The sequence below is a fragment of the Rousettus aegyptiacus genome, unplaced genomic scaffold (genome assembly GCF_014176215.1).
Source record: "Rousettus aegyptiacus isolate mRouAeg1 unplaced genomic scaffold, mRouAeg1.p scaffold_m13_p_11, whole genome shotgun sequence".
Taxonomy (NCBI): Eukaryota; Metazoa; Chordata; class Mammalia; order Chiroptera; family Pteropodidae; genus Rousettus; species Rousettus aegyptiacus.
This window is the reverse complement of record NW_023416286.1, coordinates 23812247-23824754: the sequence shown is the minus strand read 5'-3', so window position 1 is coordinate 23824754 and position 12508 is coordinate 23812247. Positions and strand designations below refer to the sequence as shown.

Below are 12508 nucleotides of genomic sequence, written 5' to 3'. Positions count from 1 at the left end.
GAATCCTGGTGGGTTGGATCAGACAGCAAAGTGGTAATTATCTTGTCAAGAGACATCTGAATCTACATAGAAGTTAACATTTAATTGTAAGCTTTCTGATTAAACTGATTCTTTGAAACTAGAACATGTCCTGATGGTATAGGTATAATAAAATATTGTTTTTAAATACAGCTGCGTTATCGAAATGGTAATATGTTAATAAATGGAATGTAAGGGCGAAATTTGGTTCACATTATGTTAATTTTCTATAGATAATGAATCCTGTAGGATTTTAAAGAAAACCCTTGTTTTAGTATTATGAAATACCTATTTATGAGCACTGGGGTTTTGAGCATCATTGGAGATTTTTGCACCTTCGCTGATCATCAGTTGAGCCAGGAGTGAGGAGAGGGAGAGATGCTCAAACTGGGCCATCTGCTGCCATGTGGTACAATTTTGTCCTTAGGGAGCACAGTATATGGAGCAGAAGATTGAGGTTACAACATGCTTTTCCAGTCTAGGTAGAGGGCAGTCTATTAGCTTATTTGCTCTTTTGTTAAAATTCAAAGACATATACTCTTAGAAAAATAATATGTCAGTATTTTCTTTCCTCTTTAAATGTAAATCTATCCTGAGTATTCACATACAACAAAACATGTGTTTAGATTCCTGTCAAGATTCCCCAAGGAAGAAACATGGATTAACTGTGTTTTCTTGATGGCTTAGTGTTAAATAAAGATTTTCAATGCTCAGAATTCATTTTAACCACCTTTGAAAAACAATATCACTATTTAAATTTTAAATAGGTAATGTATTTACTCCATGATTTTAAAAAGTATTTAAAAAATGCTTTAGAATACCTTTTATCTGTCTGGTTCCTATTCCCTTCTCTGGAACAGTAAACATTTTTAGTTCTTTTATATGTATTATGTGATAATCTTGTCATATGTTGTTAGCAAAAAAGAAAATTTGCTCATATTCTCATCTGTATACAATGGGGTATATTATCTACATTGTTGTTTATTGGGCTTTTTTTTTTTTCGTTAATCACAGAGAGCTTCCTAGTTCTTTGTTACAATGTTGGTATTACATTTAGTATACAAATGTAAATTTATTTAACCAGTCCTCTACTTATGGACATTTGAGTTATTTTTTTAAATTTTTCAAACAAATTTGCAATGGAAACCCCTCTATAGTTGTCATTTTATGCCCATGTTGGATTCATAATAGGATAAGTTCTTGCTTACCAGCTATGAATTCAACAATATTTACTAAGGTATGTTAGAGAAGGCGTCTCAAAAAGCTTTTATGTTCTCAGACATCAATTTGAGTACATGCAATTATGCAGACAGAAGTGACCAGAATCATTTTAAATGCTTGAATAAGAATCTTAGTATCAAAAACTGCATCACGATGTACAGATCTTATGACTTCTGTCAAATCTGAAGCAGAGCAGTGTTTGGGTTCTAGGCGTGATGGTTCGGGTTTTCATGGCTGGACACTTAAGAGCTGATGCTCATAAATGGGGTTCCCTCAGCTCTTGAAATTCTGGTTCTCTGGCCATTAAGAAAGCCTGAGTGGAAAAGAGGCTGGCATGTGGACTGCTCGGGTTTACTGAAGCGGTCGCTCTCCCTCCCCTACTTCTTTAATTAGATGGAGTTAACACCCTGAAACTTAACTGCCACTGAAGGTGAAACAGCAAACAGGCAAAGCACAAATGAAAAAGCAGCTAAGAACCAGGAGACTTGCTTGACTGGAAGGCAATCAGATTTAGACAGTCGATGTTTTCCAGGGCGTACCTTGGCAAAAATGACTTAAATTCATTCTGGAGTGATCTTAGCAGCATTCTCAATGTAGTCTTTGGTCCTAGAGAGTTTTCTAAACCTTCATGCCCTGATATAACAGTTCTAAATTATGGAAATAGGACTTTTACAAGTACAAATACCATTTTGTTACCAAAAATTAAAGCAAACAAAACATAAAGGAAATGTATAGACATCAACCTAGCTTGTGTCCCTAAGCCATCTGAATCCTCAGCAACAAGCTAGTGAACAGCTTATACTGTTGTCCTAACATATATGAAACAATTAAGAGTTTGTCTCAGGAATTTGAGCCACTATGGCATAAGAAAAGCCTTTAACAACATTTATCAAATTAAAATAAAAATCAGTAAAAAGTCATAATAGTTTTGGAGGCCTTATGAGGAGTCAGCAAATCTAACTCATTTTTTAAATACTTAAAAATATCGATAGATTCTTAATATGATGTAAATGTATTATTTTAATATCTATGTCCATTGAAAAACACTAGACTTAATCTCCTTAAAACAAGAGATAAGGCTATCTCCCTATCTTTAAAATAATATTAGAAATAGAATTAGTCATTCAATAAGAAAATAAACATAAAGGAAGGTATATTACAAACATAAAGTCAAAGAATTTAGCAAAACAATATTACTAGCAAATATTTTTAGTAGAATCATAAGGTGAATTAAAAAATGCTTGGTAATACAATGAAAAATATTTAGTTCACAAATGAGTCAAATACTTAACTATTACCTGACTTTAAGAGATAATTTGAAGAAAAATAAAGAATTTGGTGCTACAAAGGGAGTACCTGTATTCCAAACCCATGTGTGAAAAACAATGTTTAATATATTAATTTACACTTAATTTAATATGTTATATTAAATTATATTCCTTATGTAATAACTTACTAACACCTGATCAGTTAATATTAAAATTTATCTGAAAGACTAAGTAGGCAAGAATCTTAAAGAATATTCTCCAAAACTGTTAATATGAAAGATTTACCTCTTAAATTTTGTGAATAATTATAACCTAATAGTTTTAAAACTCTGATATTATGTTAAATTGTAAAATTGATTACCATATAACTTCTAGACAGAAAATCAAATGTTAAAGAATCAAGAAATGAACTCAAAGCAATGTATCATATAGCATTCATATTAATCAGGAGAATTAACCTATATCTACATATGTTGGAGTAAATTCTAGATGACCGGAGAGTTAAAAGCTGTTTATTGACGTTCTGTTTGTATAAAATACATAAAACACTGTATAAAACATAGATGTTTATATGTAGGCTTATTGAAATGAAGAGTACTTAGATAATGGGCTTGAATATATTAAGGTAACAGTTTATCCAGATTATTGCATAAATATTTTATTTTTAGTTATGAAATACGTTATATCTCTACCACATCTCCAGTTTCCAAAATGCATGAGAGCAGTAGAGTCTTGGCATCAGAGGCCTGGGCTCTGACTTAGACTCCTTCCCATAGAAGCTGTCTACACCCTTCACGTCCTTGAATCTCACCTTCCCTATCAAGGGTTATTGGGAGGATCAAAAGAGAGGAAAGTGAGACACGAGGAACAACAAAACACATTATTATTATTATTATTGTCATTATTATTATGTTTTATGACAAAAATAATTTCTAAGAACATTTTAGAAAATAACATAAAATAAAGCAGCAGTCCCCAGTCTTTTTGGTACCAATGATTGGTGCTCTTATGAGACCAATGCCTGGTGATCTGAGGTGGAGCTGAGGCGGTGATGCTAGTGCTGGGGAGCTGCTGCAAATACAGATGAAGGTTTGCAAGCTCTCCTGCTGCTCACCTCCTGCTGTGCAGCCTGGGTTCCTAACAGGCCACGGACTGGTACCATTCCACAGCCTAGGGCTTGGGAACCCTTGAAATAAAGGAATACTAATCTCAGCTATATTGACAAATTATAACATATTTAGATTTTTTTTTGTTTAGTGACTCTGAAGTTATTCCTCCTTCAGGTCTTTAATATTATGACTTTTAACTTACTTTCTCCATCTGCTATGGAATTGACAATTATTGATAAACAACTATTAATTGCTAATAAAGAATAATGCTAAGCAAAGATGAAATGCTACCATTTGCAACAACATGGATGGATCTTGAGATTCTTGTGCTAAGCAAAAGAAGGCACAAAAAGTTGAGAAGTATATCATTTCATATGTGGGATGTAAAACTGAAAGCAGCAAATGAACAAGACAAAAACTCAAACACAGACAACAGTTTAGTGGTTACCAGTGAGGAGGTGGGAAGAGGGAGAAGTAGATAAGGATAACATGGTGGCAGAAGGAGATTTGACTTTGGGCGGTGAACACACGGTACAATATACTGGTAACGTATTATTGAATTATACACTTGAAACCTATGTAATTTTATTAACCAATATCATCCTGATAGACTTAATTAACAAAAAAGAATAATGGACAAACTCTTTCCCTCTTTTCAATATTTTAAAAACAACAGATATTTTAGTCATTTTAGAGTATTAATACAGATATGAGTTGTTTAACCATAGAAAGCAGTCATAGAAAAGAAAAGCCTTTTTCTGTTCACTTAAAGAGCATATTGAGTATATTTTGCCATTAGTTCTTGGAACATGAATACTGAGGTTTCTTTGTTTATTTTCCTTTAAGAAATTACTATAATTTTCTTTTCCCTGAAAAATTAGAGAAAACAATTGCTGTGTATTAAATTGTCTTAGGTTGGTTTGTTACCAAAGAATGTAGATGCCATAGGGAATGCCTCTGAAAATAAGGAAACATTTGTTTTTTGTTTTTTTTATTAGCTTCTGTGTCTTTTTTTTTTTTTTTTCAGATTTAGATTTGTTTTGATTATTTGGCCTGCTTATTGCAAGAAGCTAAGCAGCTTGTTTCCTGTTTTTCCAGTTCAGTTTGATACTTAAAGTGACTGAGACATTTGGAATGCTTCCAAAACTGAACAACTTTTCATTTAAAATAGAGTAATTCCCAGGGCTCCTTGGTGTAGAAAGTGAAAATCACTTGGCAGGGCATCTCAGATGGATCTGAGTATTAGCATGAGCTTTAAAAAAGTTATTTAACCAGTATTACTACTTGGAGAGGGGATAATACAGCAAAGCTTGTGGCTGATAGAAAATGGGATAGTATAGTGAAGAGTATAGTGCTCTTTAACAATGAACTTAAAGATAAGGGGCAAAATATATTGATTAAATAGTCAATGGATGGGGTGATTTATTAGAGATTAGGAAATGAGTCATCTGTAGTATAAATCTTTGTAATAACCAGGATGTCAGCAGATAAAGGATAGAAAGTTCATTAAAAAAAAAAAATGCAGGAAGAGAGAAAGGCATTTAAAGTCCAATAATTTGTGTTTTTGTTTCAGCTTGTGTGACCAGGATATAGAGTTAGGGTATTTGTGACAGTCAGGTTTCTATACCAGTTTACCTGAAAAATTAGAAGCTATGAAATCAACATTAGTTTGTGCACAGTTTTCCTGTTTCTGGATTGTTAAATCTATTTGTTTCATGTACATAATTCTCTGCCCCATGAAAATCTTTAAAATCTGAATTAAAGCCATTGTCTGTGTTTATGAATTCCAAACATTTAGATTAATTCCAGCTCTCATCCATATGCTTTCCTTATACAAACATAAGTTAAATGCATTTCTGTGGCTTATTTTGTGGTAGTTGAATGCATATAGTGATTATTATAAAAATCAAAATTATATATTTTACAACTAATTATTAATTTCTCTTGCAGTTGAAAAGGGCAGGCAAAAGAATCCCAGAAGTTTATGTATCCAGACACAGACATCTCCAGATGTTTTGTCCTCTGAAAAAACACTTGAGTTGGCTCAATATAAAGCAAAATGTGAACACCAAAATGGATTTATCCTGCAGCTCAAGCGGCTTCTTTCCTGTGGACACATCAAGTTTGAAGCATTAACAGTTGTGATTCAGCACCTACTGTCTGAGGTAAGGCGGTATACACTCTAAGCAGTCTTTCTCACTGGGTTGGGGAGCAGGGACTGAGGGGGGCAATGCTCATGCTCTTGTAAATATCTTTGAATTAATGATTGGTAAGATCAGACATAATTCATCTAGTTATGCTTTTGTCAACTCAATACTTGAGTTACTCTAGAGATTTGAGATGGAAACATTTCTAGTAGATACTTCTCTTCTCTACAATCTCTTAGACCAACAGTAGCTAAAAGATGCTTGCCCATTATACTTCTATGCACCTCCAGACTATATTAGCATTAGCATTTTTTCATTTAAGTTTTTGGCTAACTCTGTGTATCTTTCTATATCACAGTTTAATGCTTTGAATAAAATGAGGTTGATTACATCTGTGGGTCAAAGAATTCTTTTGAGGTAACTCGCAGTATTGCTCTGGAGACTCTTAAGAATTTTTTTCCATTCCTAAAATAGTTTGTGGTACAACAAACGCAAAACAGATTTTCTGTGCTTACTCTTTCTTGATATACTACAAGGATGTCAATTCAGGAACTAGTTAAAATTCATTGAGAAGACCAAGTTTCTGTAAACATATGTTCCTGGCATAGTAACAAAAACTATTATCTAAAGGGAAACACGGGAGTGAGAATGTAACTTGAGCTCTTCAGTTTTTTTTTAATCACATTTTTAAAGATGGGCATACATGAAATCTCAACATGAAAACTGATCAATTTGCTTGTATTATAGTTCAGTTCAATCCAACAAACCTATTTTTCCCATAGAGGCTACTCTGGTTTGGTCGCCTGTGTGGGGCATGGGAGACAGAAGTGAGTGAGATTTGTCTGTGCCTTTGGCAAGCTACCAGGCTAGTAGACAGTTTAGATCAGTATTTGATGAACATTTTACAGCTTTGTCCAAATATATATTTTTTGAGAGGGAGAGGGAGACATTTACATCATTTTTAAGTTACAGGAGTATATAGTATTTATTTTTTCTTTAATGTGCAAGGAATTCTACAGTTGTTATATAACCAAGTAAGCTAAATTAGAAATCACGTGATATCAAATTTAGGGAACAATTAGTTTGTCTATTTAGTTATAAACCACTTACTCATTATATCTAGCTTAACAACCCCCCCATGTTCAACCCTTCTTGCTTCTTTATCTCCCACGTGAAATCAGTCGTCAAGTTCTGTGAACTCTCATCCCATAGTGTTTCTTGCCTTCATCCCCTCTTTTCTATTCCTACTGATGCCGACCTTGTTCAGATGCTGGATAATTGTCCACTAGATTATAGTACTAACAGCTTAAACCAGTCTTCAGGCTTACACTCATTCCCCTGTTATTTATCCCATACAGCGCTGACAGATCCATCTTTCCAAAGCTTTCTGCTCTACTGATTATAACCTTCAGTGGTTCTCCATTCTCTACACGTCACCCGTCCCATGTGGGAGCTGCCAGCATTAAGAAGCTATTGAGCACTTGAAGTATAGTCAGGCTGATTTGAGATATATAGTAAATATAAAATACACATGGATTTTGAAGACTTAATATAAAATAAAGATGTAAAATATTTTGTCGATAATTTTCTATTGACTAGATATTGAAATAGTAATATTTTGGATATGCTGAGTTAAGTAAAATAGATTATTAAAATTAATCTTAAGCCTTTAAAATATGACTACTGGGAAATTAAAATTATGTACATGGCTCACATTGTATTTCTTTTGGATGACTCTGATATGTAACTTGGAATGTGAGATTCTTTTTAATTTGGCATCAACTGCCATTTTTAACCTTACCCTCTGCCTGATGCTCTAGCTGTGTAATGGGGAAGAAGAGGAGAAGCAAGACAGATTTGACATTTGTTGACTATTTACTAAGTACCAGACAGTCTTACTTATTAAATTCTCCCCAAAAACACAAGTTGGAATTTACAAATAAGAAAATTGAGACACAAATCTGTTAAGAAACTTGACTGTCATCAAACAGCTAGTAAGAGGAGGATCAGGAATGAAATTCAGGTACAGGAATTAAAAATCCCCTATAAACTTCCTGTGCTTTTTCATCCTTTGTTCGAATACCATTACAAGGTACCACCACTCTTCCCACTAATGCATACATGTTCAGATCTTCCTTATGATGGCATCCCCTCACTACCTGCATTTACTTTACATGGGTTCATTATACAAATAGCCAAAGTGAAAAATGTAATTAAATAGATCAGGCAGTTAGTTCTGCCTTTCGTGCCCCTCATTGAGGAAAGGCCCAGGAGAGGATCTGAGAGAAAGGCCAGAGTCAGCTCTTCCTTCAGCTGTATGCTCAGTCCCTAAACACTTGTGGGCATGAAACTTCCCTACTCTGTGATCCTAGTGTTTAAACGTACTTTCTTCCCATATGACCAGGCCCCTAAAACACAAGCCAAAGACACTTTATCAGGTGCCTAGCTGGAGAAAGAGTCGTTCCAGCACTATAGGAAAAGTCTCACAAATGGGGGCATACTGAGAGATGCTTTGTCAGTCCATGGCATGGTGAACTCTTAATGAGTCTCAGGAGTACTTTTACTATACGTAAATTTCATCTTACACCTAATTTAGGTCCTAATGCCCATGTAATTGTGATTCCACTGATTTCTAAAATGTCACCTCAAAAACTCCCTTTTATGAAGACTTTCTTTGTCTTTCTGGCTCTGCATTCCATCTAACGTCTGGATTCTAGGAGCACTCATATTTCTCTTTATAGGTAACCATTTAGCACTTCTTTTTGCTTTTTAAGATGAGAAGTGCACTGCGAGCAGGATCTGTATCTAGTTCTTTCTTAGGCAACCACTCCAGCAACTATGGCAGTGCCTTATGCAAAATAGGCACACAGTGTGTACCTGAACAAACAGACAGATGAGTAGGGAGAATGAGATTCCAGATGTGAGTCGAATTCCAGATGTAAAGTCTTTATATAAATGTTCTTTGCTAGCTCTTTATAATCAATCAGTAATTATTTACTGATTGCCTAATGTGTACAGAGCACTGTTACAAAACAATGGGAAAGAAAAGATATAATCAGGGGAAAAGTTAAGTAATTTCTTCAAAATAATTTTCTTAACTCTTCATTACAGAAGTGATCGATTAATAGATAAGTAGATAGGTTGATGTAGATTTCAGATGCAAATTGATCTATATATACATATATATTTTGTTATTGCTAACTTTTTCTCAGTGGCTTTAGAGCTTTAGATTATTGGTAAAAATGGTCGATTATAGGAGATACTGAAACTATTGCTTATCATCTTGTTGTAATAATCACAGCTTTCTCATTTTAGTGGCAGACAAAGTTCATTAAATAGCAGAAGTTTTAATAAATGTCTCAAGACTCTGGAAACTAATACCATACTTTCTATTTCTCAAGGGACACACTATTGTTTTAGTTTGTTGCATTTCTTGGTTTATCCTTGCATAGCTGTGCAGTATTCTGTACAGACCACCAAAGTGAAGGACAGTATTGATGGTCGTAATTTCAATTTCTTCATAAAAGGGTCTACGGGTGAGTTTCTAGGTAAGCCTGAACAGGACTGAAGTTAACCCCCCAAATCTCTGAATTATTATGCAGTACACCTCCAGTTCTATTTTTGCCTAAAGCAGCTCCTAAACAATGGTGAATGTGATCAGCAGTCTACTATAAGTAAAATTGTCTTATAACAAGAAAAGTGGACACAATTCATCATGCGGTTGTTGGGGAGGGGGTCAGACACAGCACACATCTGAGCCATCTGAAGCGGCTCTTTTCTGCAATGCCCTGTGATGCTATTACTCTTCAGTGGCCAGGAAATTCAGACCCGCTGATGGGATGCCGGCCAGAGACTAAGTGTCTGTGTCCCAGGGACTCCTAATTAAATTATGGCGAATCCATTTTTTTTTTTTTTTTTTTTTTTTGTGGAGCACTTCATATGTTTAATGTATGAGTGTAAAAGCATTTTTCTATCCAGCGTCTCACCCTCCCTCTGCATTTTATTATACAAAGAGAATTAAATAAACTTGTTATCTGGATTCTAAAGAGTTTATTATTTAAAACAGAAATGCTGATATAGGAACAGCTGAATAAAAAGAAATACGCAATCAGTATCTAAGTGACAAAACACATTTTATCATCTATAAGTAAAGGGTAAGTATCTTAAAGGGCAAGCAACCAGAAAGAGCTGGGCAGTTTATATTTATTATGGTATAGGCACTGTGGTCAGTATTTCACATGGGATCATATTTAAATCTCTTGATTCTTCAATTTTCCTGTACTGCTTCCCTTTCGATGAGGTCATCTGCTTTGAGATGTGACCAGAGAACTGGGCCTGGGTATTTTAATTCTACTTAGGTCCTATGCTTCTCAAAGGCAGGGATCATGTCTTAAATTTCTCATAATTTTTCTCGGCATATGGAATGGTGCTTGTTAATTGGTATTGAATAATAATCTGCCCTCCAATTCAGAAGGGTAAATGTCCTGTCTGGGCAGGAGGATGGTGTCCGTGATTAACATTTAGCATTTCCCAAAGGTTTACATAGTGCGTTAAGTCAAGGAGACCAGGCATTTCAGAGTGTGGAGGTGGGACATGCATGGTAAGCATGACTTTGGACAGAAGAATCAGGAGTCTTAACAGGAGCTGGATGATTGATAATCATGGAACTAGGGTGATGATTTTTTTTTATGCATTCAGTGGAAGACTCTTTCTGAGCAAGGGTATTTGTATATACAAAAAATATGGGATGATAATCCAGCAGCTCTCTGGGCTTTTGACCATCCGGGAATGGGTTCGTTAGGATCAGGACTGGGGTGGAGGTAGCACTAATAGAAAAAGAGCGAGGGATTCAAGACACATTAGGAAGGAAAAACCGACTGGCTTTGGCACAACCCAGTTAGACAAAGAAGAGTCAACGATGACCGCGTGGTTTTCCTGCTGCTGTTACTGGGGTTGACAGAGGATGGAAGGTATCGATGGCTTCTGGACATTGTGGACAAGAAGGCTGAGTGCAATAGGGTTGGGAGAAATGTCCATATGGGTACTGAAATTTCTTGTCTTCAAATTCCTTTGATAAACAAAAAGATTCCTTTGATAAACAAAAAGATGTATTTGTAGTAGGACATAAAAGTTTTCACAAAGTTACTCCTGGCAATTATATATCAACTTAATTTTTTACCGTGATTTGAAAAGTGATTTAACTTCTTGCCGACTTTTCCTCCTACTAGCAATTTAGTTACCATTGGCAAGTGCTTTATAAGCCGGTTCACTGAATGTGTTGCAGGAGTGCTCATGGGTGTCTAGTAAAGCTGTGTGGTTTTCTTGTCACTTGAATGACAAAACTTACTGATACTTACTTGAACTAGATTACTAAACAAACAAAATTAAGGCTTAAATTTAAGAGATTAAGAGTAATATACATTATATGTATTTTAAAAATTTTCTTCCAATTTCGTCCAGGTTGATTTTCCTCAAACTTTAATTTCTACATTAGAAAATGCATCACTTGTTCATTTTCAAAACCTGGACTAACCGATTCGTGATTTCAAAACGACTTAATACTGCATTTTAAAATTAAACATTTAAAATGCCACTAAGCCCAAAATGTCTCAATGAGAAAGTGTTTCTTAAATTCCAATCACTTAAATGTCCAAATGACAATGATAATGTCATTAACTTTCTCAACTCCTTAGAGACTACAAAGTAAAAAGTAAAAGTTATAATAAAATAAGCCTTATTTTCAATTGTCAAATCATTTCACACTTTTTCTTAAAACACCAGTGGACCATATTCTAAGCATTCAAATTAAATTTCGTGGAAAACATCCTATTTATAACGTCATTTTAAATTTGAAGTCTCAACACACATGCTTTCATTGTTGTTCACAGAGTTCATAAGCTCATTTTGTATACAGGTTTTGGAGACCAAGTTTCTCTTATCTATTAGTAAGTGTGATAATCTAATGACCTCAATTAGAGAGAGGAATAAAAAGGCTCACAAATCTAAAAATAACTCCATTATCCATGCAGAGAAGGTCAGTTTTTCTTTCCATTGTACCAGCTGATATTTAAGTAAGTGGCAATCGATCAGTCTAATGTCTGCCTCTCATTTTTCATAAATGAAGGGCTGTGGCTTTAAGTAATCGCAGGCTGCCTGTGCCAAAGGCACAAGCTGCAGCATCAGCTTCTGTGAGGAGAGAGGCGGCTGAGGCATACAGTAACCTGCAGGATGTGAAGTAAGGCTAACCCAGGACCAATGGCGCTACTCCTGGTAGAGCTTTGAATGTAGTAAGACCGACTAGTGGGTGGCGTGGCCACCTGTGCACTTCTTGGACAGTGTAGGGGGAGGAGGGAGTTAGAGACAGAAGCTGGAAAATGGGCTGCTCCGGCAGCAAAATGTGCCTCTATTCTCCATGTGCAACAACAAGGGTAATTAGTATTTGTTTATAGTGCTTTTCTGGAAGAATGTCAGGGACTAAGGCAGAGGTTGTCTGGAATTAGGGGGAAATGCTTTGAATGACTAGCAACTTTTGCCTGCAAAGGCTGAGTCTCATGATCTCTGCAACACTGATCAAGATGCAGCTAGAGCTCTGACTTGGGTGATCTTGCTGAGGGCATTTTCAGAGAGCTTTGAATTCTGCTTTTTCTTTCTTAAATCTTGTGGTAGGGACTGTGCTTTATAAGAAATGGTATCTAATTGCTCTATTTGTGTTAAGTGTGTGTATGTGTGTGATTGCAATGAGTTG

The 12508-nt window shown here is 35.3% G+C and overlaps 1 protein-coding gene across 12 annotated transcripts in view; it reads left to right on the top strand.

Moving 5' to 3' along the window:
• MTUS1 (microtubule associated scaffold protein 1) overlaps positions 1-12508 on the top strand; it is a 132613-nt gene that overhangs the window by 93572 nt on the left and 26533 nt on the right. For 11 of the 12 annotated variants that reach the window (XM_016129939.2, XM_016130015.2, XM_016129969.2 and 8 more), the window contains one exon: positions 5567-5781. In XM_016129939.2, coding sequence (XP_015985425.2) covers positions 5567-5781 — 215 coding nt within the window. Of the gene's footprint in view, positions 1-5566; positions 5782-5842; positions 12192-12508 lie in introns of those variants that run through there. The other variant, XM_036228613.1, reaches the window with a different exon arrangement.